At 43.8% G+C, this 25,853-nt stretch overlaps 1 protein-coding gene across 1 annotated transcript; it reads left to right on the forward strand.

Moving 5' to 3' along the window:
* The first annotated feature begins 429 nt into the window (after positions 1-429).
* RCC1L (RCC1 like) lies at positions 430-20,974 on the forward strand. The gene is made up of 11 exons (XM_032216918.1): positions 430-996; positions 2,711-2,840; positions 3,648-3,773; positions 4,817-4,883; positions 5,656-5,707; positions 9,365-9,449; positions 13,910-14,091; positions 15,511-15,595; positions 16,765-16,938; positions 18,214-18,299; positions 20,453-20,974. Exons 1-11 carry the CDS (start codon positions 526-528, stop codon positions 20,528-20,530), a joined length of 1,536 nt encoding a protein of 511 aa, XP_032072809.1. The 5' UTR covers positions 430-525; the 3' UTR covers positions 20,531-20,974.
* Positions 20,975-25,853: the final 4,879 nt, after the last annotated feature.

The raw sequence follows: 25,853 nt of genomic DNA on the forward strand, positions 1-25,853 counted from the left end.
ACTGGCCTAATATGAAACCATCTGGTGCGCCCTGGGTCCAATGAATGAAAGGCTTGGCTGAAACTGACAATTTACATTCGTCTCTTGGTTAACAGTACTGTATCACGGCAATCTCTACGGTGTCCTTGGTGCGCCTGCGCAGAGCAAAATAACAGCGAAATTACGGCTCAGCTCCCATAGGGGGCGCTAGAGATACGGACGCGTCCACGCTGTTAAAATCAGAAAAAAAACACACGTTCCTGATAAAAGTACCCCAGAGGCTTTGACCGAACAGCAAATCGTGCGCATGCGCAAACAAGAATAGCTGCACTGAAAAGTCACCGCCACTGCGCCTGCGTATACTACCGGCTGGCTAACGATACATCGGAGTCTTGCCTATATTATCAAGGCGGTTCTTTTGAGGGGGAGTTGCGCCTGCGCAGGACAAGAAAGGGTGAAAGGTTAACAAGATGGCGCTGCCCATGATCCCAAAATGGTGATTCTTTTCAACGTGATCCGGTGATCTCTCCAGGCAAGAAATCTGAGATGGCGCTTACTGGTTGCCTGACTGCCTTCCAAAGAAGGATCTGCGTGATATATGTAGGATCCAAGAAGCAGCTCCTTCAGCGACCTACAAGCAAGGACTTCAGTGGCGGACTCTGCACAAGGCGGCTGTCTGGGGGATGTTTGAAAAGGGGACGGGCCTCCGGGGTGCTATCCTTGAATCCTTCCCCCCATGGTCCCCCCTGGTCCTTCCTCGGCCTCTTCTTTGAAGGCCGGCATCGCGGCTTCGCGAAAGCTGCCAAGCCAAAGAGCGTCCGGCATGCCAAAGCCGCCGACGAGGCTGCTCCCATTTTCCAATATGTGGGAGACCGAGCCAAAAGGAAGGACCGGGTCTTCGTGTGTGGTTTCACCTACTCAGGGGCTCTGGGCATCCCTTCCTTTATCGTCCCGGATGCAGGGAAAATTCGGAGGCGGATCCAACCCACGCCTTACCGCCTGGACATGAAGGAGAAGGTGAGAGAGGGGAGAAAACTTCCTGCTTCCTTGGAGTTGGGTCGTTTCAAGAATGAAGATGGGATAGCACCTACTTCAAGTTGCCACTGAAACCCCAGCCAAAATCGGACCCAATAAGGGTTGGGATGGGTGACCACTATCACAGAAATCACAGGAAAGCCGGTGTAAGCCCTTTGAGGTAGTCTAATTGGGAAACTAAAACAGGAGTATTATTACTTTTGTGATAGTAAATACATTTAACAAATAAATAATAGATAGGATCTTGAAGAGATCTCTGGTTCTCCCTATTCTATTGTTTTCTTCTATTTCTTTGCACTGTTCATTTAAGAAGGCATTCTTATCTCTTCTAGCTATTCTCTGGAATTTGCATTCAATTGGATGTATCTCTCTCTTTCTCCCTTGCCTTTCACTTCCCTTCTTCCTCAGCTATTTACAAAGCTTCCTCAGACAGCCATTTCATGCAAACTATTTATAAACTATTTATAAACTATTAGATGCAGAAAACATCATGAGAAAGGCAGGGCTAGATGAATCAAAAAATGGAATTAAGATTGCCAGGAGAAATATTAACAACCCCAGATATGCAGATGATACCATTCTAATGGCAGAAACTGAAGAGGAACTAAAGAGCGTCTTGATGCTGGTGAAGAAGGAGAGTGCAAAAGTTGGCTTGAAACTCAACATTAAGAAAAGTAAGATCATGGCATCTAGCCCTCTCAATTCCTGGCAAATAGGAGAAGAAATGGAGGTATTTTATTTTCCTGGGCTCCAAGATCACTGCAGATGGGGACTGCAGCCAAGAAATTAAAAGACGCTTGCTCCTGGGGAGGAAAGCTATGGCAAATCTAGACAGCATACTAAAAGGCAGATACATCACCCTGCCAACAAAAGTGCATATAGTCAAGGCCATGGTTTTCCCAGTTGTAATGTATGGCTGTGAAAGGTGGACTATAAGAAAGAAACGCCAAAGAATTAAGGCATTTAAACTATGGTGCTGGAGAAGACTCCTGCGAGTCCCTTGGACTGCAAGGTGATCAAACCTACAGTCAGTCCTAGAGGACTGCTCTTTAGAAGGCCAGATCCTGAAGATGAAACTCAGATACTTTGGCCACCTAATGAGAAGGAAGGATTCACTGGAGAAGAGCCTCATGCTGAGAAAGATTAAGAGCAAAAGAAAAATGGGACGACAGAGAATGAAGTGGCTGGATGGAGTCTCTGAAGCAGTAGGCGTGAGCTTATATGGACTCCAGAGAATGGTAGAGGACAGGAAGGCCTGGAGGAACATTGTCGATGGGATCGCGATGGGTCAGACACGACTTCACAACTAACAACAACATCCTGCCTTTATTATTTTTACAAATTATTGAAGGCAGCTTTTGATATCTCTGATCAGCATTCCTATACTTGAAAATGCAAAGGAGAAAAATAAGTGACTTTTTGAGTTGCTGAATGAGAGCCTGATGGGGTTTCTGTATACAGTATTCTTTGCTTTTTTCTTATTCAGAGAGTTGGTAGACTTTTTTCACATTAGAAATGAGAAATTTGTGCTTTCTAAAAATAATATTAAGAGTGTCTTTCTCGTTATACATAATCATTAGCCTGTTAGCTTTGATGAGAATTAGGATCCAAAAATAGTGAACTACAGGTTCCCCATCTTTATTGTATGCTTGTTTATATCAAATTGCGGCTAAACTGCTTATCTATTGTTTTAAAGATTTCTTCTGCTGCCTGTGGCTACGGGTTCACACTTCTGTCATCCAGAACAATGGATATTAACAAGATCTGGGGAATGGGGCTGAATAAAGATTCTCAGATTGGATTTCACAGGAGCAGGAAAAATAAAAGTATGTAAAACTTTGCTAACTTTAAAAGGCTGCATGCTATCCTTGTTCTTTTACTCCCATGCTTTTAATGAATTATTACATATTTATTCCATCCTTCAGTCATCTTCCCAGAATGCTTGGCAGAAAAAAAAAGTGAACTGTTAAAATTATACAACATTATAAATAAACACGGATAGTGAAGTCAGGCTAAAAAGCAGTCTTTAAATTTAAAATTAATATCTATAATTCTCAAAAGATTGGGAAAATTATGTAAGCCGCTTTGAGTTGCCATGGGTGAATAGGCGGCAATATATATTTAATAAATTAATAAATAAATAAAATGTCTTTGCATGGCATGGAAAACCATTGGGCAGTTGTCTGGCAAACCTGTTGCAGGATAATCTTACATTTGGACCAAATAAAACATTTGGCATGACCCAGTAAATCTTTCTATGGGTGGTACCTACAAATAGAGCATGTGTTCAAAAGTATATGATTGGGGACAGTAGTTGTCCTAATATAGTTATTGGTGGTCTTGTGGAAACATCTTTCTGCCTTTTATTACAAGGCACTATGCTAACTATGAACAGCCCACCTAGAATGGGTCTTTTTTTAAAAAATGTGCATGGCACTGGTGGTGACTGTGTGCCTAGCCACAAATACTAGTAATTATACCATAAATTGCAGGGAGTTTGAAAATGAGCATCTTGAAATAATTTAAATCTATTAATTGTGACATTTGTTAAGTGTTAGTAACTTCTGTAGCATATTAAAGGTACTCTCTTTGTAATACATTGAAAATACATTGTCTGTTTCTTTATTTTTAAGCTAAAGGCTATGAATATGTCTTGGAGCCAAGCCCTGTTCCCTTGCCACTGGCCAAGCCACAGCACAGCAGAGTTTTGCAAGTATCTTGTGGGAGAGCACATTCTTTGGTGTTAACAGAAGAAGGAGGTTTGATGGTACTTTTATACTTTATAGAAAGAGTCTGACACTAAAGTTAATACATAACCTTGTCAACTTATGGGAGAGAATGGGCAGCATAAAAAATAAATAAACAAACAAACCTGTCAGGTTTTTAAAGTACCAGTTTAAATACACCAATGTGGTGTAGTAGTTAAGTATTGAGCTGTGACCTGGGAGATCCTGGTTCAATCCCATCCTTAGCTGTGGCTGTTCATTGGGTGATGTTGGACCAATCGTTCTTTCTCAGGCCAGCCTATCTCATGCAATTGCTTTTCTAGAACTTAAAATAACGGGAGCTCCATAGCAATCTATTACCAGCCATAATGATGTCAAAATACCATCGGGTCAAAAATGATACAAATTGTTCAGTTGTCTGAACAATTCTAATATTCCATAAATTGCGCAGTGATGTCATGTGGTTTCCTCATTTGCGGATACCTATGGAGAGATCTCTCTCTCTTAGGCTCCCAGAGGAAAGATAGGATAAAATTATAAATTTGTTGATTCATGAACAAGTGGCTGCATTATTGCATCATGGTAAGTTATAATCCAGAGTTTAGCAATCATATCATCTGGGTTTGATATTGTGCTGAACCAAAACCAAACTAAAAGCTGTAGAGTATGGTAAAAATAAATGCTTAGCATTAGATGTCATACAAACTTGGACAGATTAAAAATTAAGCTGGGTAGTGGTGAATTTATGTTCAGTACATCTTCCCTGATTATGGATTTTAGGATGTCCATTTTCTCAAACTTTTACTGGCAGTGGAGAAAAGGGAAGGTTAATTTATTTGACATGTTACATCTTCCTTAACTGTATTTCCAGAACCAAATTCTCAATGTCTTTGTATGAAAATCTATATTTAAATGAATTTAAATGAACATTGTTCTTGGAGTATTTGAAAGAAAAAAATAATTGCGTGTTCCCTTTCCATATTTATCAAAAGGAAGATCTTTCTGAAAAGACACTTTTTCCAGCTAAGCAGGATATTGAATATTTATCTGACGGTGTCTCAATTTTTTTCTTTCAGTCTTTAGCATGGGCAACAACGCTTATGGCCAGTGTGGCCGAAAAGTGATTGAAGGTGAAATATACAGGTGAGAGAACCTGTTTGGTTTCATATAATGGTTCATGATGGAAGTGTGTCTCTTAAGCAAGGCTAGGGGTTGAGTGATTGACTTTGTTTTAACTGGAATCCTGATTCAAGTTCCATACTTGGTACTTTGCATTCTGAAATGTTGACATCAGAAGTTTGTAAAAATGCATGATATGCTGCCATTGGCTCTCCTCCTTAATTATTGCTTCATGACATCTCCCACCAGTTCCAACAAGCACCACCAATGATGAAGGATGCAGAGAAATGTTGCTTAGCAACACCTGAGGGTCAGAGCCCTATTCCTGTTCCAAAGGATCCACAAGATTTCCCTGAGCTCATAACATGTCCCTGGATTGGAGGAAGAGTTGTTCTAATATTACAACTGATGTAGGCTATTTTCTTCCTATTGGAACTTTTAAGGCAAAAAACAGAACAATTGCACCTCAAGCATCCCCCTCCCCCTCTGTCTGTTGCTGGGAGTGCTCTGTGATTTCAACTTAATATTCAGCTGGGATGCTTTAAATCTCAGAACAATTCCATGTAACAGTTTCAAATACCCCAAAGCCCTTATTGCAGTGTCAGGAATGTGCTTTGGAAAACACAGGAAGCTAAAATACAGGAAGCTAAATAAATACAGGAAGCGCTTTGAAACTTTGTTGATAATCGGCATTTGCCCAAACTGCCTTTTTTTAAAGTTTCAGCTGTTTACTTTCTTGATGGCTTGTTTCACTTTCTTGTTATGACTTTCTTTTTTTTTTCTGGGCAAAATGCAGTGAGAGCCAGATCATTAACAAACTACAAGGATTTGAAGACAGAGTGGTCCAAGTAAGTCGTGCCCAAAAACCTGTATCCTCTTTTGGAAGGAAATTTTTTTGCATGTGTCTTTGAAGAGGCTAACAGGCTGAATTAGACCAAGGATCAGTCTAGTTTACCACCCAGATCCTAGTCAAATTTCATGTGGCCTTTGGCCTAGTCTCCGAGGTGGGGTGTGGGAGGAGTCTCTGAATAGGCAATTGGGTCATAACAATACCCATTAAGTGACTGCTCCCACACCACCCTTGAAACATGTAGTTCAGGTAGGACCCACTGACAATTTCAGACCCCTAAAGCAGGGGTGTCAAACTCAAGGTCCGGGGGGTCAGATCCGGCTGCAGGGTACTTAGTGCTGGCCCGTGGAGCTACCCTGGAAACAGTGAAGAACCGGCCCGTGGTGCTTCTGCTAGAGAAGACAGGCCCCCGAGCTCTGTTTTCTGCTGTCACGGCCTCCTGCAACCCTCTGCCAGTGGAAATTTCATTTTCATTTTTTCATTCATTTTTATTTATTTGTATGCCGCCCTTTTCCCTGAAGGGACTCAGGGCGGCTCACAACTCAAAGGAAGGGAAAAACAAACAAAGTTACAGAAACATAAAACCAGACAATCATACCATTTGAAGTGGGGCAGCGAGTCTTTAGCCCCAGGCCTGTCGGAACAGCCAGGTTTTAAGGGCTGTGCGGAAGGCCTGGAGGGTGGTGAGGGTACGAATCTCCACGGGGAGTTCGTTCCAGAGGGTCGGAGCAGCCACAGAGAAGGCCCTCCTCCGGGTAGTCGCCAGTCGACACTGGCCGGCTGATGGAATTCGGAGGAGGCCTAGTCTGTGGGATCTAATTGGTCTAGTGGAGGTAATTGGCAGTAGGCGGTCTCTCAACTACCCAGATCCAATACCATGAAGGGCTTTGTAGGTGACAACTAGCACCTTGAAGCGTACCCGGAGATCAACAGGCAGCCAGTGCAGCTCGCGGAGGATAGGTGTTACGTGGGTGAACCAAGGCGCACCCACGATCGCTCGCGCGGCTGCATTCTGGACAAGCTGAAGTCGCCGAATACTCTTCAAGGGCAGTCCCATGTAGAGCACGTTGCAGTATTCCAGTCTAGAGGTCACAAGGGCATGAGTGACTGTTGTGAGAGCCTCCCGGTTCAGGTAGGGACGCAACTGGTGCACCAGGCGAACCTGGGCAAATGCCCCCCTGGTCACAGCTGACAAATGGTGTTCAAAAGTCAGCTGTGGGTCCAGGAGGACTCCCAAGTTGCGGACCCTATCTGAGGGGCGTACTGTTTGACCCCCCAGCCTGAGAGGTGGAACACTTGGCCAATTAGTAGGAGGGAAGCACAGCAGCCACTCGGTCTTATCTGGATTGAGCACAAGCTTGTTAACCCCCATCCAGTCCCTAACAGCCTCGAGGCCCTGGCACATCACGTCCATCGCTTCATTGAGTTGGCACGGGGCGGACAGATACAGCTGAAATGGAGCTTGGGAGGACTCATTTTTACTGGCAGAGGGTTGCAGGAGGTTGTGGCAGCTGAAAACAGAGCTTGGGACCCTGTTTTTGCTGGCAGAGTGCTTGGGCCACCATAGCCCCCCGCAACAGGAGTGACATTGAGTTTGGCACACCCACCCTGGCCACACCCACCTCAGCCTCCCTGAGGTCAAACACAATCCTGATGCAGCCCTCAATGAAATCGAGTTTTGACATCCTTGCCCTAAAGCAAAGAAATCATTTCAGAATTTGCATAGAAAAAGATGTCAAAAGGAAAAAAAAGGTTTTAAAAAATATAGTGTTTTCGTTTATTTTTGGTTGGGGTCCCATTTTTTCCAGCTCTGCCCACAATGACCTCAGAGGAGATGCAACTGACTAATCAAAGCCAACTTTTAGCTGCAATCTAGAATTTTTCTCTGGGCTTACGAGAAATTAGAGATGCATCTTAAAAGCTTGGATTTTATCATCTTCCGTGGATTTCTACAACTTAGCACCTCACAAAGATTTTGGCTGCCCAGCACCCATTGCTTCCCTAGCCAGCCTAGGGATGATAGGAGTTGTAGTCCATGAAATTAGGAAGGATCCAGGTCAGGAGAAGACTGGCCCACACTGACTACATTCAAATAAGCAGGCTTAACCAGTTCAGCTAAAAATGTAGTCACTGCATATTACAACATGCTAAGTTGGGTTAGTATTAAATTTGGGTTCATTTATTTTGTGGGTATCTGTACTACAGTGTGTGAACTCAGGAAATGGTTTAATTCATAACAAGCTTACAGTAAATGTGCAAACAGCAGTGGTGGGTTTCAAAAATTTTTAGAACCTCTTCTGTAGGTGTAGCCTGCTTTGTGAGAGTGGCTTGCCAGCCATGTGACTGGGTGGGTGTGGCTTGCCAGCCATGTGACCAGGTGGGAGTGGCTTGCTGGCCATGTGACCGAGTGGGAGCGGCTTGGCAGCCATGTGACTGAGTGGGCATGGCCAACTTGCAAAATGTGGTGGAATTCGCTTAACAACGCTCTTGCTTGGCAACCAAAATGTTGGCTCAAAAACTGGCATTTGAAGCACGCAAGTCTTAAAGCTGTCAAGTTACAAGATCTTTGCACCCCTAACCCTTTAGAAAAAAAAACCCAGGGATGTTCAAACTTGACAGCTTTAAGACTTGTGGACTGCAACTCCCAGAATTCCTCCTCTCGTTCTTCATCTTGATGATGTGCGGACGGGTGGGGGGAGGGAGCTGGAACCAGTTCTAAATGGCCCTGTAGATTTGTGGAATCTCTTCTATAGAAGAGTTTAGAACTGGCAGGAACCCACCCCTGAAACAGAGCCAGTAAAAAATAGCAACCCCACAACTGTTTTCTTATTTGTTTTAGTCTCAGAAGTCTTGGTTTCATTGATTTATTTCCCTCCCTCACCCCCCACCCCCTTAGGTCCCTTTGCCACTCCAGTCATATATGATTCTGGTTCTCACAGAAGATCTTTTAAATTTTAATAATTCCACAATAATGTTCGCGAACTACAGGTAGTCCTCAACTTACCACTATAATTGAACCCCGAATTACAGTTGTAAGTCATGATGGCCATTTAGCAGTTCATCACATGACTCTGCCTTGATTTTACAACCTTTTTGGCAGCAGTCATTAAGCGAACAGCCGGTTGTTAAGTGAATAGAAATAGGAACTAAATGCTAGTTTCCAGCAAAAAAGTGTCCATATGATGCTGCAGACAGCCTTAAAAGTGGGCTGTTCACTGAGCCCCCAAAATGTGATCATGTGACTGCCAGAGGCGCTGTCTGTCGAAACTTTGAATCCAAGTTGTAAGTAGCTCTGGGGAGGTTTGTCATAATTTCAAGTAGCCGCTAAGCAGCTGGTTGTGAATTGAGGACTACCTGTAAATGCCAAGTTATAATAGAAACACCTGGTTACAGAAGGTTGTTTTAATCCTGGTTTCAGAGGTGGGTTGCTCCTGGTTAGTGGCTGCGGCGGGAGGCTCCACCTATCCGCCTGGACGCTTCTGCACATGAGAGCATGAGCGAACCGATAGCGCTGGGATTTGCAACCCACCTGTGCCTGGTTTCCTCCTCATACCTATTTAACTTTGACTCAAAATGGAGCATTTGTTTGAGCAGCAAGTTTTGCATTTAAATCCTAAATGTTTGAATAAATCTTTATTTTTTATTTTGCCTAAAGGTTGCCTGTGGGCAGGACCATAGCCTCTTCCGGACGGAGAAAGGAGATGTCTATTCTTGTGGTTGGGGAGCCGATGGCCAGACAGGTAAAATGTCTGAGATGGATCGTGCCAGCAATTTAATTTAATTTGATTTAATCTTGATTTAATAATTAAATTGAATTTAGCAACCAGGAGAAAAAGAAAAAGGAACAAGGAAGAAACACAAAAAAGAGGTTTATAAGCTGCATAAAATTGAATAGGAATTTTCAAATTAGGTTAATGCTTCACATAAGGGTGATTTTTTAAAATCAATTTTGCTCTTGTTAAAATCAACTGAGTCATACCAAAGGCAGCCATATGGTCAAAACTGTCAATCGGAATAAACAATAGCAATTGATCCAATCTGATCTACTATGTCCTTATAATGCATCAAACAAAATCTAATACTGCATAGTTACGTTGAGAGAAACCTGAATTTTGTATATGGTGTAATTCCATGTGCAGAATTTATATTCTATAAATGGTTTCCATGGCAATTAACTTTACTGTCAAACACAAAAAGTTTTTTTTTTATGACAACAGTGCCAACTTTTGAAGTTACTCTGTTGTCCTTCTAAAAAGGAATTGTATGTAATTTCAAGTTAGAAGCAAAGTATTCTAGCAGCTGTCAAGATATAGTTCCAACTCTATAACTTTGTAGGAATCTAAACCTCTTAATGTTCAGTGGAAAAAGAGCTGGCACAAAAGAAATGGGAAAGTTGATATTTACCATTGTTTCATTCTGTGGTAAATCATTTTCCAGAATGGTTGAGGTTTTGTGACATTGCCACCAAGCGTATAAAGAATGATTCAACCTGATAGCTGCATTGCCAGCAGTGTTTTTGAATCTGTTCAAAGCCATACAAATGGAGACTGGAGCATTGTTGATTTTGCTTCTGAAGTAGAAGTGATTTTAATTTATTTTGTATCTATTGAGCAAGTCCCTTTGGAAGACAGAAGACTGCTGTATAAAGTGAAGGAAAGGCATAGAAATGGGTTACACCACTTCTGACTTGCAAAAGAAATATATTAATTAAAGAAAAAAGATGGGGAGGCTCCCCAATGGCTCAGTGGTTAAAGACCCTGAGCTTGTCAATTGCAAAGCTGACAGTCTGGGTTTAAGACCCAAGTGCCACACTATGGGGTGAGCTCCCTTCTTTGCCTCAGCTTCTGCCCACCTAGCAGTTCAAAAGTACGCAAATGCAAGTAGATAAATAGGTACCAATTCGCTGGGAAGGTAACAGCATACAATCATGCTGGCCACATGACTATGGAAACATCTTTGGACAATGCTGACCCCCTTGGCTAAAAAATGGAGATGAATGCTGCCCCCTAGAGTCGGACATGACTGGACAGGGGAAATCTTTACCTTTACCTTAAGGAACAATATTTTTAGAGTCATGGATGAAATAGACCAGAGGTAGTCAAACTGTTGCTCAGAGTCCCAGCTAATCAGGAGGGAATGGGGATTTTACAGTATCCTTCCCCTGCCACGCCCACCAAGAAATGCTACGCCCACTAAGCCACGCCCATAGAACCGGTAGCAAACAATTTTGAATCTTAACCACAGGCTGACTACATTCTGGTGATTTTCATAACTTAATTCAATCCTTTAATTTTGCCCTAAACATTATTTATCAGTTAAAGGCAAGGTTATGGTTATAAATATTACAATAGCTGTGATTTAAGTTGTAGCATGGGTTCGTGTGCATCCATGCAAAGAGGGATGCACACATGGTTTAAGGAGCCGAGGTGGCGCAGTGGGTAGAGTGCAGTACTGCAGGCCACTTCAGCTGACTGCTAGTTCAGCAGTTCAGCGGTTCAAATCTCACCGGCTCAGGGTTGACTCAGCCTTCCATCCTTCCGAGGTGGGTAAAATGAGGACCCAGATTGTTGTTGGGGGCAATATGCTGACTCTGTAAACCGCTTAGAGAGGGCTGAAAGCCCTATGAAGCGGTATATAAGCCTAACTGCTATTGCTATGTGATGATCCGCAAACAGTCCTTAAATCATTTTTAGTGGTCTTAGAAATTAAAACAACATAATTTAGAAGCATTGCTTCATTCATTCCAGGAATACATATATAGCAGTAACTTGAATAGAGCCATTATAATGAAAAGTCTAAAGCCCTGAATAATTGAGGCATCATGCATGCATTTGCCTCTCTCCACTTGTTCGTGTTCTGTAGAAGTGAACAAAGTGTCCTCAAGTTGTGGTTAAAAAATAAAGGCAGTGCCTGCAAAGTTCACTTCAAAGCTCTACCTATTTTGGGTTTGTGTTGATGCCATCTTGACTGTGGAGCACAACCTGCGGATTCTCCCATTCAGTAGAACTGAAAATCACCCTATAAAATGCTCCTCAGGCCAGCTCCTGGGGTGTGGGATCAGTTGTGGTGGACGAGAACCAGGAAAAATCTCGTGAGGTCCCATTAGATTAGCCCATTGCTCAGTTTGTCTAGTGCAGGGGGTGTCAAACTCGATTTCATTGAGGGCCGCATCAGGGTTGTGTTTGACCTCGGGGGGCTGGGGTGGGCATGGCCAGGGTGAGTGTGGTCAGCTTGACATCATTCATGTTGGGGGCGTCTGTAGTGGCCTGAGCACTCTGCCAGTGAAAACAGGCTCCCGAGCTCCATTTTTGATGGCAGAGGCACCATGGGCCAGTCCTTTGCTGTTTCTAGGGCAGCCCTGCGGACCAGATCTAAGCACCCTGCGGGCCAGATTTGGCCCCAGGGCCTTGAGTTTTACACTCCTGGTCTAGTGGTTAAAGTGGTGTTCCAGAAACCAAGAGATTTGTGAGTTCTAGTACTGCCTTAGGCAAGCAAAACCACTGGGCAACATTAAACCAGTGATACACTGTCAGCCCAGCTCATCTCATAGCAGTGGTGGGTTACGACCGGTACACTCCGGTATGGGTGTACCGGCGCCTGCTGGGAGCACCCGGTACTGTTCCGATACTGTGCTCTGGAGGGTCTGCCTGCTTTCTTTACCTCTGTTTAAGCCGACTGGGGCATTTGCGCATGTGCACAGAGCATATGGCACCTGCGCGATGCTCCACCGAGCAGCTGGAGCATCGCGGGTAGTGGGTGCGCATGTGCGCGCAGCGTACATGGTAGCAGCATACCGGTTGCCATGGTATGCCACGGGATCCAGAACCCACCACTGCCTCATAGTCTATGTTGTTGTGGGATAATAGGAGAAGGAAGGAGTATTGACATGCTCCCTACCTTGAGTTAGGTACGAAGAAAGGGATACATTGTAAAAAAAAAAGAGAGAGAGAGACTACCTTGCAGGATTGTTGTGAGGATACAACTGGCAGGGTGGAGTTCTACATGCTTAAAGAGCAGTATGGGTAATCCTTGACTTATAACCACAATTGAGGCCAAAATTTCTGCTGCTCAGCAACACAATAGTTAAATGAGTTTTGCCCCATTTTACAACCCTTCTTGCCACAGTTGTTAAGTGAATCACTGAACTTGTTAAGTTAGTACCACGGTTGTTAAGTGTATCTGGTTTCCCCATTGACTTTGCCTATCAGAAGGTTGCAAAAGCTGATCACATGACCCCGGGAAACTGCAACCATCATCAATATGAGCCAGTTGTCAAGCGGGCGAATTTTGATCACATGACCACGGGGATACTGCAATGCTCCTACGTGTGAAAAATTGTCACTTTTTTCAGTGCTATTGTGACTTCGAATGGTCACTAAGTGAACTGTTGTATGTTGAGCACTACCTGTAGTGCTTAACTTACCACATTCCAGTGAAAATATAAGGGAGCTCCAGATCAGAGAAGGTGAACAGACACTGGATCTAACAACAAAACTGAGGTTTCTTCATGTCCTTTTTCCTCTGCAGACAATCTATTGACGGTCTAAATCTGTGTTTCTCAACCTTAGCAAATTTAAGACATATGGACTTCAACTTCCAGAATTCCCCAGCCAGGTATGCTATGCTGGCTGGGGAATTCTGGGAGTTGAAGCCCACTTATTTGAAAGTAGCTAAGATTGAGAAACCAAGCGGTGGCTCATTTGCTAAGATGCTGAGCTTGTCAATCAGAAGGGTCGGCAGTTCGGTGGTTCGAATCCTTAGCGCCGCATAATGGAGTGAGCTCCCATTACTTGTCCCAGCTTCTACCAACCTAGCAGTTCAAAAGCATGTAAAAATGCAAGTAGAAAAATAGGAACCACCTTTGGTGGGAAGGTAACAGCATTCCATGCACTTTTGGCATTTAGTCGTCCCGGCCACATGACCATGGAGACATCTTTGGATAGCACTGGCTCTTCGGCTTTGAACCAGAGATGAGTACCGCCCCCTAGAGTCGGGAATGACTAGCACATTTGTACGTGGAGAACCTTTACCGTTACCTTTTAATACAATATAATCCAAAAGATGTGGACCAGAGCTATCACTAAACAAATAGCAAGTTGAAGGCTACCTGCATGGAATTATTAATTATTTCTTAACTGGTTGGTTTTCCATGAGTATGCATATAATGCACTGACTTTCCTTCTCTTTCTCTCCCAACTAGGCCTAGGCCACTACGACATAGTGAGTGTTCCCACAAAACTGGGTGGGGACATTGCAGGTGTCCGCATTGCACAAGTCACAACCTATGGAGATTCTTGCCTGGCTGTGTCCGAGGCCGGCGAGCTCTTTGGCTGGGGAAACTCGGAATATCTTCAGCTGAGTTCTGTTACTGAGACAACCCAGGTTAGAATGATTGCCACTTGCACAACATGACAAGCCATTTGTGCCACAGGAAAAGAGGGGGGCTGGATTGGCTGGTGGGGATGGGGGATACATGTTTTTGAGAGGGTCACCATGCACTCATCCTCTGGGGTGCATGCTGAAGGTCTCCTTCTCCAGAACTCTAGGCATGGCTAAGATTGACAGGTGAGAGTGCGGGGAATTGATTTCTTTGAAATGTCAGGGTAGTTAGAATTACATATGAGCTGTGGTGGCGCAGTGGTTAGAGTGTGTTATTGCAGTCTACTTCCGCCGCCTTCTGGCTGCCTGCAATTTGGCAGTTCGAATCTCACCCGGCTCAAGGTTGACTGAGCCTTCCATCCTTCTGAGGTCGGTAAAATGAGCACCCAGATTGTTGAGGGCAATATGCTGACTCTGTAAACCGCTTAGAGAGGGCTGTAAAGCCCTGTGAAGCGGTATATAAGTCTAAATGCTGTTGTTATTACTACATTAATTAAAATAATGAGTATGTTAATAATTTTTCAGCTCAGGCAAGTTTTTTGCAGGTTGGGTGCTCAAATTCTGAACTTCTGCATTAGGCAGAACGAGAAGGTCTATCCTAAAGCTCCATAAAGCAGTGATCCCTACTAGGCACAGCATAACTTTCCTGGCATCTGCTAAAGATCAGGCTGGAGGCATAGTAAAAAGAAATCAGAGCTCTGTAATTTTGGAGATGCCTAAAGCGATATCTTCATATTGGATACACATTGCTCTCCTTTGGTTCAAACGAAGAGCTGGTGGCTGAATACAGGTAGTCCTCCACTTCCAACCATTCATTTAGCAACTGTTTGAAGTTACAACAGCATTGAAAAATGGCTTATAACCAATCCTCACCCAACCATTGCTGCATGATCAAAATTCGGACACTTGGAACGTGTATTTATGAGAGTTGCAACATCTCAAGGTCATCTGATCACCATTTGTGACCTTCCCAGCCAGCACCTGACAAGCAGAGTCAATGGGGGGGAAAGCCCAAATCGCTTAACGACCGTATGATTCACTTAAAAGCTGCAGCGATTCCTTTAACAACTGTGGCCAAAAAAAAGGTCGTGAAACGGGGCACAACTCTTGCTTAGTGATAGACTATTGGGCTCAATTATAGTTGTAGGTTGAGGACTACCTATACATGGGCTGCATTTTTTTTGCAGAGCTCAGGATGGCACAATGTTCAACCTTGGTGTGTGTGTTGTGTATGTGTGCGTGTAAATGAAATTTCAAACTTGTCAAGCTTTGGATTTGTCTTTGTAAAAGAGACTGTGATGCTCTTCTTTCAGTTTAATTCAATACAGTTTATTGATGGTCATTAACCAGTACGTAAAGCTCTTTTTTCTAAAAGTCTTAAAATAACAGCTTTGTCGCCTTCCATATTTCTGTTCATTGCAGGTCAATGTGCCCAGACATTTGCACTTCGGTGTTGGGAAAGTGAAGGAAGCTTCCTGTGGTGGAACTGGCAATGCCATCTTAACTGGTGAGCCTCTTGGTCATCCCCCGCCAACCCTGCCCCCAACCCAAAATAAGATAGAAGTGAGCAATATTGCAAGTTGCAATCCTTTAGCATGTGTTGTGCTGGCCGAGGCTGATGGGAGTGAAAGACTACTTTTCAGAAGATGGATTTTTCTGCTTGTGATTCAAAGCACCTTTGTAAAGTATCACGAATGCTGGTTACGTTAGCTGACTGCTTTCTGGTTTGCGTGCTGCTTTGGGAAGCACGGTCCTAAAAATGGGTTAAAACAATCTAATTCAGTGTATCTCAACCTCAGCAAGTTTTAAATATATGGACTTCAGTTTCCAGAATTCCCCAGCCATCATGAAGTTCACACTTCTTGAAATTGCTGAGGTTGAGAAACACTGATCTAAAAGCCAGGGCATAAATATCCTTGGAATTAAACCAAACCAAACCAAGATGACCCAGATGGTAAATAGTAACTCATGCTGATTGGTACTCATTACGAGGCAGCCTGATTGTGGAAGCTTCCTACAATCGTTTTGCTTTTCTTCATCACAACGTCTAGCTGACAGCTTCAGGGAGCAGAGAAAATGGAGAAGTCAAATGGAAGAATAAGATAAATGAAGGCAATTTATAGCCCTTCCCAAATTGTGAAGTTGGTTGAGTTGTCATGCAGTCCCTGGGAAACATCTAATGTGTAGCCCTAGTGCTTATATGTTGTGCTATAACTAACACACACACACACACACACACACACACACACACACACACACACACACACACAGTTTCTCTGAAAGTAAGACCTCCCTGGATAATAAGCCCAACTGGGCTTTTGAGTGCATGCGCTAAAATAAGACCTCCCCAAAAATAAGACCTCCCCTGAAATATTGCAACACAGCAGCAGCCATGAGGTGACCACGCTCGCTGCCTCCTGCATCTCAAAAATAATAAGACCTCCCCGAAAATAAGAGCCAAGTGCTTATTTTGGGGGCCAAAAGAAAATAAGACCCTGTCTTATTTTCAGGGAAACACAATGAAGCTCACACTGATTTTGTGCCAGTGCAAAAGTGGGATTTCAGCAACACTGAATCAAGCATGGCCTGCCCACCTAGCCCCATTTCTGTATAAACTAGTGACTTGTCTAAAGCCAGCTGTTGTTATCTTACCTATTTTTGTTTCTAATAATCCAGAGGAAGGCCATGTTTTTGTGTGGGGCTATGGAATTCTTGGGAAAGGACCAGATCTTATGGAAACAGCTGTTCCTGAGATGATCCCACCTTCCCTGTTTGGCTTGTCAGACTTCAACCCTGATATTTGTGTGGACCGGATCCGTTGTGGATTAAACCAGTTTGCGGCGATCACTAGTAAGTATCTTGGAGTAAAATCGTAAGTCCATCTGTTTAGGAAAAAGAAGCCTCTTTAGTGAGAATTACTTCTATCTGTTTATGTAAGGGGGTGTATTATCTGCAAACCTTTAAAGTTCTATCCTGTTTCTAAATCTAGAGTCATTTTCCCCTTGTCTTCTATAAATTATATTGCTTTGCATAAGTATATTGATCCCAAATAATATTTTGTAGTACTCAAAAGTCCTTTTGTAGAGGACTCAGATTGTTGGGGGCAACATGCTGATTCTGTAAACTAGCAGTCACCAACTGGTGGTCTGTGAGAAAATTTTGGTAGTCTGCAGAAAAATTATTTGTATTTTTTATATTGCAGTAAATCAGGGGTCCTCAAACTACAGCCCCTGGGCCATATACGTGCAGAGGGGGATGGAGGGGCAGAGGGGGGCAGAAATTCCGACTTGGGGTCTGCTTCAGCCTCCTGGTGCAGGGCTTTGGGTGAAGGCTGGAGGGAAGTTCTACTGGTGGCAAAGAGCCAGAGGGCCTTGTTCCAGTGGGACAGCATCATGGCCTGGAACTGGATGATCATCTCAACCTGCTGAGCCTCCAGCTGCCAGTACCTGGCCTTGTACTCCTGCAGGTTTTCCCTCTGCTTGGAAAGCCTGTGCTTGTAGTCCTCAGTGAGGTGCTTCTGCTGAGCTTCCTTCTCGGTCAGATCCAACTTGAACTGAGCCAACTCTTTCTCCTGGTGGCTGCTTATCTCCAACAACTGCTTCCTGTTGGGGCCCTAAGGAGCCCAGATGGGCAGGCGAGGAGTGGCTGGAAAGGGAGGCACCTCTCGATATCAGTGACATAAGTTGGCCGTGCCCATCTAGTCACATGACCACCTAGCCATGCCCACCCAGCCTGTCATTAGGCAGGTCATATTAGTGGTCCATGGGATTTAAAATTATGAATTTAGTGGTCCCTGAGGTCCAAAAGGTTGAGGACCAGAGATGGGTTCCTACCGGTTCAGCCTGGTTCAGCCAAGTAGGTAGTAACTCCGCCGGACACGGGCCTGAACCGGTTCTATCAATTTTTTTATTTTGTGACTGACTGTACTTTACTTCTGCTGCCCCCCCCCCCCCCGCGAAGTGCCCATGCCCCCAAAGCGCGTCCCTGAGCGAACCGGCAGTAACCCACCCCTGTTGCGGACCCGTGCTGTAAACCACTTAGAGAGGGCTGTAAAACCACTATGAAGTAAGTCAAAGTGATATTGCTATTGAATGACATTTGAATTTTTTTTCTGTTGGTTTGCAGACCATGGAGAACTCTTTATATGGGGCAAAAATGTGCGAGGATGCTTGGGAATTGGCAGGATGGAAGACCAGTACTTCCCCTGGAGGGTAAGAAATGTCCTTGTTATGGTTTGTTACATAGTCAGCCAGATGTTTAGACTGGACCTGGCATTTTTACCTACCCATCGAGTGCTTCCCAAGAACCTGGGGTAGGCAGATATTCCTGTTTGGTGGTGCGAAAAGGCATCGTCACAGGATGTCAGCTGTTCCAAGTAGAGCTGCCTTTTGCAATTGACTGATGGTGATGTTGTCAATGTCAGTGGGTTCTCTATGCTACCCAGCTCCCAGCACCTCTGGGCTGTTTACAGATGATTAAAAATTTGAAAAACAGACAATAGAAAACAAGAAACAAGAGAAGAGTGGAGATTGTAGAAAAACAGACAGGTAGAAACAAAACAATCTAGGTTAAAAGGAAGCTTCATTCTCACCAAAGACTTGGATGAAGAGTTTAGTCTTCAGGTCCCTTCATAATCCCAACAGGGTTTTGGAGGGGGGTGGTGTTCATTCAGATCTTGGGGGGAAGCCTCATTCCAGAGTCTTTTGAAGAGTATTTGCTTTTAAACAGGATCTTACTGCAACTGTAGGATTGGGCGGCAGCTGCCTAAATAAAAATGTCAAATCAGCAGATAATATCTGTATTCCAGCATCCTGCGCTCCATGAGATAAATTGGGATGCTCCTGCTTTTGATTAATTGTAGCTTGCCTACCAACCCAGCAGATACTATTTTTTGCTAATGTGTTTTTTTTTTTTGCTATTTGGTTTTGGTCCTTATTAAAAGCTTTATTGGTTTGAAGCAACTACAAAGCTGGACTTTGAAACTTTGAAACCTGCTTTCCTGAAGGTCAACTCTGGTTTTCTGGGCTGTGTTCAACATAGGAAACTTTCCCAAAGCTACATCCAGAGGTGGTATTCAGCAGGTTCTGACCAGTTCTGGAGAACCGGTAGCGGAAGGCTTGAGTAGTTCGGAGAACCACCAAATACCACCTAGGACTCTGGCTCTGCCCCCATCTATTCTCTGCCTCCCAAGTCTGAGCTGATTGGGAGCAAATGGGGATTTTGCAGTAACCTTCTCCTGCCACGCCCACCAAGCCACACCATGCCCACCAAGCCACACCCACAGAATTGCTAGTAAAAAATTTTGAATCCCACCACTGGCTACATCCTAGTTATATTGGTGGAGAAACACACTCTCTCTCTCTCTCTGTCTCTGTGTGCGTGTGTGTGGAATGGGAGTCTAAAATGCTCCAACTGGTTTAAGGGCCTCTATACCTACTTAGTAGCAATACGTTCAATTCAAAAATGTTTCAGAAGTGGTTTGGACCTCATGGAAACAGTGCCTCTTAGCTCTTTCTAAAGCAGCCCAGCCTTTTGCAGCCTTGTTCATGAGTTTGGGGAAAAAAATGTTGCTGCCGCCAGTTTATGGAATCCACTTTTTAAAATTAAGATGGGTGCTGTCTGGTGCAAATTTCAAAGCACTTTTTTTAGTTGTTTCTGAAACATGTGCAGCCCTAATATGAGCCGTGGTGGCACAGTGGTTAGGGTGCAGGACTGCAGGCTACTTCTGCTGACTGGCGGCTGCCTGTAGTTTGGCTGTTCAAAATCTTATCAGGCTCAAAGTTCACGATTCAAGGCTCACCAGGCTCAAAGCCTCCCATCCTTCCGAAGTGGGTAAAATGAGGACCAGATTGTTGGGAGCAATAGGCTGACTCTGTAAACCGCTTAGAGAGGGCTGTAAAGCAATATGAAGCGGTATATAAGTCTATGTGCTATTGCTATTTTACCCAGGGATGTATGGATCTTGTGCTTGAGGCTCCCAAACTCATTATTTTGGCAATCAAAATCAGTCTTTGCAAAATCATATGGCGTCCAATATGAAAGGATAAGGTGCAGGGTGCTAGACCTGGGGTTTTTTTTTTTTGGGGGGGGGGAAGTGACTGATCTAGATGAACTCCAGGAACCTTCTACTGGATCACCCTGAATAGAAGAGGGTGGCCCATCTTAGGGGCCATGAGACTACTTGAACATGCTGCTTTTTGCTAGGCAAATTTGTAAATTTCCACCTTTTGCCATTTCCGAAGCCTGGCACGGGAATATAGTAAGCAAGACTGCTAAAAAGAGAGAGAGATTCTTGGGATTTGCTGTAAAGGCGGGGAAAAAAGATGTTTGCAAGTGGATTTTAATTTTCCTTTTCCTTCTTCAGGTGACAGTGCCAGGTGAGGTGGTGGACGTAGCCTGTGGCGTTGATCACATGGTCATCCTGGTTAAATCTTACATTTAGTAGCGTGCCTGTGCACGAGTGCCTCTCCAGATGAGCAGGAAGCCAAATTGTACAAGCCTTTGCTGCGGCCCTGTGGTTGGCCTGAGGGTGGAGAACTCACCGAAGCTAGGAAACACTTTGTAAGCCGCCTGGGAGAGACTGAGCATGCAGTAACTGAAGCCCAAGGAGCAGCTGAAGGAAAGGCAAACAGGATCAAGTGTAGCCTTTGCAGTTGGACATTTATTGCTAATGACAGCCATCCTGAATTTTTTTTTTTTTTTGAAAAGCACTCCTGTTTTCCTGAGTGTTGTAAGCATGTTGCTACCGTTGAGGTCCAGAAATAGCACAAAAAATATTTAATAGTAAAGGAAAATGTGCTACATTGCAGGGTGTTTCTAACAACTGTAAATAGTCCTTAAGTATGGGAAGAGTCTATTTTTTTAAATGAACAGTCTTACCAGATCACCAAGAGTCTCATGAGCTTTCAGCGTAATCATGTGAAATCTTGGGAGTCAGTTTTGGTGGCGCCATTAAGACTTATGCCATTGGTTAATAAAATTATGCATCTCATGCCAAAAAGATGCTGATTCAACAGTCTTTCATTTAAGGGTAAACACTGGGAGATGAACCTTGCTTCCAAATACCATGTTTCCCCGAAAATAAGACATGTTTCCCCGAAATAAAAGATTGGCCTTATTTTTAGGGAGGTCTTATTATTTTTGAGGTTAAGGAGGCAGCAAGCATGGTCACCTCATGGCTGCTACTTTGTTGCAATATTTTCAGGGAAGGCTTATTTTCGGGGGAGGGCTTAGTGCATGTGCTGAAAAGCCTGATTGGGTTTATTCGTGGCACGACAAAACCGCGCTCGACTAAGCCGCGCCCGATTAAACCGCGTCGCTGACGTCATCAACAGGGTGACAACAGTGAGCGCGGAGAAAGAAGGGCGCTTTAAATAGCGCTTTGAAAGCAAGCCGATTCAACTTAAGGTAAGGGTTAGGTTAAGGGTTAGGTTAAGGGTTAGGATTAGGTTAAGGGTTAGGGTTAGGTTTAGGTTAGGTTAAGGGTTAGGTTTAGGATTAGGATTAGGTTTAGGGGGGGGTTAGGTTTAGGGGTTAATTTTAGGTTTAGCGATTACAGCGTGCTTCTGTCTCCGCGCTGTTGTCGCGCTGTTGATGATGTCAGCTACGCAGTTTCGTCAAGCACGGTTTAGTCGAACGCGGTTTTGTGGTGGAACCGGGTTTATTATCCGGGGAGGTTTTATTTTCAGGGAAACAGGGTAGCTCTTTGATTATTGTTCTTTCCTGAAGGCCATTCCTCTCTCTTTGTAAGACTATTTTTATGGAATTCTTTCCTGGCCTGTCCCCACTGATGTCATTTTCATCACAGGCAGTTGTGTCCTTATTCTATTGCAGATACCAGTGCTTCCAAAATTTCCCGGCAAGAGAAATATAATTTTAATCCCCTGGCTGAGACAATTCCATGTTGGAATTAACTTGGAAGGAACACATGATGTTGGAAAACTTTGCATTTACTTTTATGCTGGCGCAGCCAGTGTATTCGTCAGCATCCCCATTACTTAGTCTGACATGACCAACTCAAAGATTTGAACCAGAACAAATAATGAGTAGTCTTTTAATTGCGGCTTACTGAAACAAGTTACTTTCAAGTCAAGGAATATGAAGGGAGATTTTGTTTCGCTCAATTATGTTTCCTGCACAAGGCCGAGCTGTTACTTGAAATGGAAGCTAGAAATGGCCTTCCTTACAGTTGACTCATAAAACTAGTTAGGAAGCAGGAAAAGCTTCCATTGAAACTATTGTCCCCACCATCAGAGGGGACAATAGCACTTAAGACTTATATAAATTAAATTGAATTGAAATAAATTCAATTCAATAAGACTTATATAGCACTTTACAGTGCTTTACAGGCCCTCTCTAAGTGGTTTACAGAGTCAGCATCTTGCCCCCAACACTCTGGGTCTTCATTTTACCCATCTCAGAAGGATGGAAGGCTGAGTCAACCTTGAGCCTGGTGAGATTGGAACTGCCAAATTCCAGGCAAGCAGCAGAAGTAGCCTGCAGTACTGCATTCTAATCACTGCACCACCGTGACTCATAACAATAATAGTGCTTTATAGGGTTGGAAATTCTCAGACCAGAAAAAAACATCAAATCACATTGTATCCTGGAATTCAGTAGTCCTGTCATGACCTCTGGGAGTTGCACCAGAATTATGTGTTGCAGAATAAATTTAATTGCTGCTCTATTTCCAATTTCTGGCTGCTAAATTCACGGCCGACTAAGCGTGTTTAGATTTTACTGAACAGTGTAGAGTTAGTCCTTGACTTACAACTACTATTGAGGCCAAGATTTCTGTTGCTCAGCAAGATAATGGTTAAGTGAGTTTCCCCCCATTTTATGACTTTTGTTGCCATATTTGTTAAGTGAATCACTGCACTTGTTAAGTTAGTAACACAGTTGTTAAGTGAATCTGGCTTCCTCATTGACTTTGTCTGAAGATTACAAAAGATGATCCCATGGTCCATGGTCAACCATGAGCCGCATTAGGATTGAACTGCTTTCTCTGGGCAGTGTCAGCCTGCAGTATTGCATTCTAACCACTCCATCACCATGGCTCTTCAAGGAAAAGCGTGAAGTGGCTGTTGATACACACATTCTGGTGAGACAAAATCTCTGGTCCTAGTGGATCAACCCAGATTGGATCCTGCAAAGTGATTCTGGGACACACATATTTGCCTTCATTCACTAGTAGATTATTATTTGCTATCTAGTAGATAAAAGGGGAGAAAACATTCAGAAGGACACCAAAACTTAAATTTTGCACCAAAGATGTATTGGGAGGCCGCAGAAGGCTCTCTTAGAGGTATACAATTGCAGCAACACAGAGGAGATATTTCTAAGTATAAGTATTCAGAAATCATATTTTACATTTCCAAAACACCACAGCTTAGGCTCAGCCCTTAGGAATTACATTAAAAAAAATTAAAGTACCTTTTTTCCTCCTTGCAACTGAACTGGATGTAAGATAATCCAAGTGCTTTGAGAGGGGGCTAGGAATTTAAGAGAGTCGTAATGCCCATCTTGTTTAGAGGGCTCCAGGTTGGTGAAGGCTACCCCTTGGGCAACCTGAGCCCATACCTTGCCCATTATTATTATTATTATACTTGTTGTTGCACCCTTTCCCAAGCTGGTGAAAAATGAGCTAGATCATGCTGGTTGAGAATTAATGGTGCTGTGGTCCAGCACATCTGGAGAGCACCTTTAGTGGATTAAGTAGAAACATACAGGTGCAAAATTCACTGCTGTTTTAAGCAGCCTTCACCCAGACAAAGAAATGCTGCAGGCAAGAAGAAGAAATTCTATGTTAGGCTAGGCCCATGATGGCAAACCTGTGGCACGCATGCCAGAAGTGGCCACCAGAGCCATCTCTGGGCACGCAAGACATTGCCCGTTGCTCTTCCGGGTTCCGGTGTGCTGGCCAGCTCGCCTTCATGTGCAGAGGGGAGCGCCAGAAGCCAGAAGAGCAGTCGCCCGGTGCGCATGTGCACATAGGGAAGATTATCTTCCGGTTTCCCGTGTGCGTGTGGTCTTCTGGTGTGCATGCATGCGCGAAGACCAGCTGGCCACTGTGCATGCACACGTCAGAAACTGGAAGATCATTTTCTTGGCACACACATGCACACTGGTGGCTGTTCTTCTGGTTTCTGGCACATGTGCATGCACGCTCCCGTTTTGGCACTCGGTGCCCAAAAAGTTTGCCAAGACTGGGCTAGGCTATCTGGACAAGCAGTTCAGCCTCGTCTTCTCTGGCTGTCGTGGCTTCAAGATTTCGCATTGGGAAGGATCATTTTGCTTGGACCGGCCCTGGAACTTTTTCAATGTGCAAACTATTCCTGCCAATTGATGTGCCAGCCAGAGCTGATCACCCAATGATAACTTGCAGCTAAAGGCCTCTCCATGGTCATTGTTGGAGAAACAAGAATACGAGAGGAAATGCCATATGCCTTTTTTGGAATCTAGAAGGCTTCCTTTCCTTTCTGTAATCTGGAGGAAAGTAGGGAGAAACAAAAGTCCCAAGATAGATCCCCCCCCACCCACACTTTCAAGAGAGACCAGAATGAGGCAATCTTTTTGACCCTTTGGGAATGCGAAAGCCTGTGGGAGCTGCAATTACAAAATGGCCATTGGGGTATATGTGTGTGTGTTTCTTCATCCACAAAATGGCAGCCGCAAATAACAGGTATACCTATTGCAAATCATTCATCAGAAAGAACACATAAAGGAGCCCAGTGGGTGAACTTTCCTGCTTGCCAGCTGCCTTTTGACTTCAGAATTTTGTTTTTGTTTTAAAGAAAATCTGCTGTGGAAGGAAGCCTGCTGTGACAGCAAGGAGAACAGTCTAGCTATGCACGTCACCCGTGTTTTCAGAATTAATCCAATTGTCTGTGTTAGCACAATAGTATTGCAAATTAACCAGCCAGAAAGAATATATTTCACATTCATTCTAGTCTCAGTTCGTGCAAACGTTTGTCAATGGTCATACATACTATTTCAGCCAACAGTTGGGGATAAAAGGCCATTCACAAATCATTTGCTTACAGACGTTATCTGGTATTTCCACCCATACAATTTGTGAAGAGTGCTATTACTGAAGAGCTGTTTGGGATATTAATCACAACAAAGTTATTCTTAACCATGATGGGGTTTCCCGGGAGGTCTTAACATGTGTGATCCAGTGTCCCCCAGTCTGTGTTGATTTGCTTGCAAATCCAGGGCTTTCTATTCCTCTGTTTTCCTCTCAATGCATCTTTTATTTTTCTACTCCCTTCCCAATAAAAACCAGAACATTCAATTTCATTTTTCAGCTGCAATGTTAATAGCACAACCAGAAATATTCCTGGATTTCATACTAAATGTAGGACTATAGTCTAAAATGTTTGGTTTGCTCAAGGGGAAGCAACACTATTCAACATTTTCTTCTCCTTAAGTCTGCTAGTCCACCATCGGTCCATACAATCTAGTTTCTGGTTGCTAACCAGCACGCTGGCACTTGCCAGCCAGGCTGGGTCATCTTGGAATCAGCAGCTGGTGAGAGCACAGCTGCCAGGATCAAGAGCCACCCTTTTCCCTTGGGGGCAAGTCAGAGCCAAAACAAAGACTGCTATATATTTGGCTTAGTTTAATTTAAATGAACCTTAAATCTGTTCCATTCACATGATTACTCCCTACATATTAAACACGTTTCCCTATCAGTCACATGAACAATCTTAAATTGACTAATTGGCAATGTTTGGAAGAGTTGTGTGTGTTGCATCCAAGGGTTG

Source organism: Thamnophis elegans, chromosome 4, assembly GCF_009769535.1.
Source record: "Thamnophis elegans isolate rThaEle1 chromosome 4, rThaEle1.pri, whole genome shotgun sequence".
Lineage (NCBI taxonomy): Eukaryota > Metazoa > Chordata > Lepidosauria > Squamata > Colubridae > Thamnophis > Thamnophis elegans.

Excerpts from the sequence above, each read along its gene's own strand:
- RCC1L (XM_032216918.1), top strand. The coding sequence starts at position 526 with ATGGCGCTTACTGGTTGCCTGACTGCCTTCCAAAGAAGGATCTGCGTG. Across the intron at positions 16,939-18,213 it reads CCAGTTTGCGGCGATCACTA|ACCATGGAGAACTCTTTATA; the intron begins GTAAGTATCTTG and ends GTTGGTTTGCAG. Across the intron at positions 18,300-20,452 it reads ACCAGTACTTCCCCTGGAGG|GTGACAGTGCCAGGTGAGGT; the intron begins GTAAGAAATGTC and ends TTCCTTCTTCAG.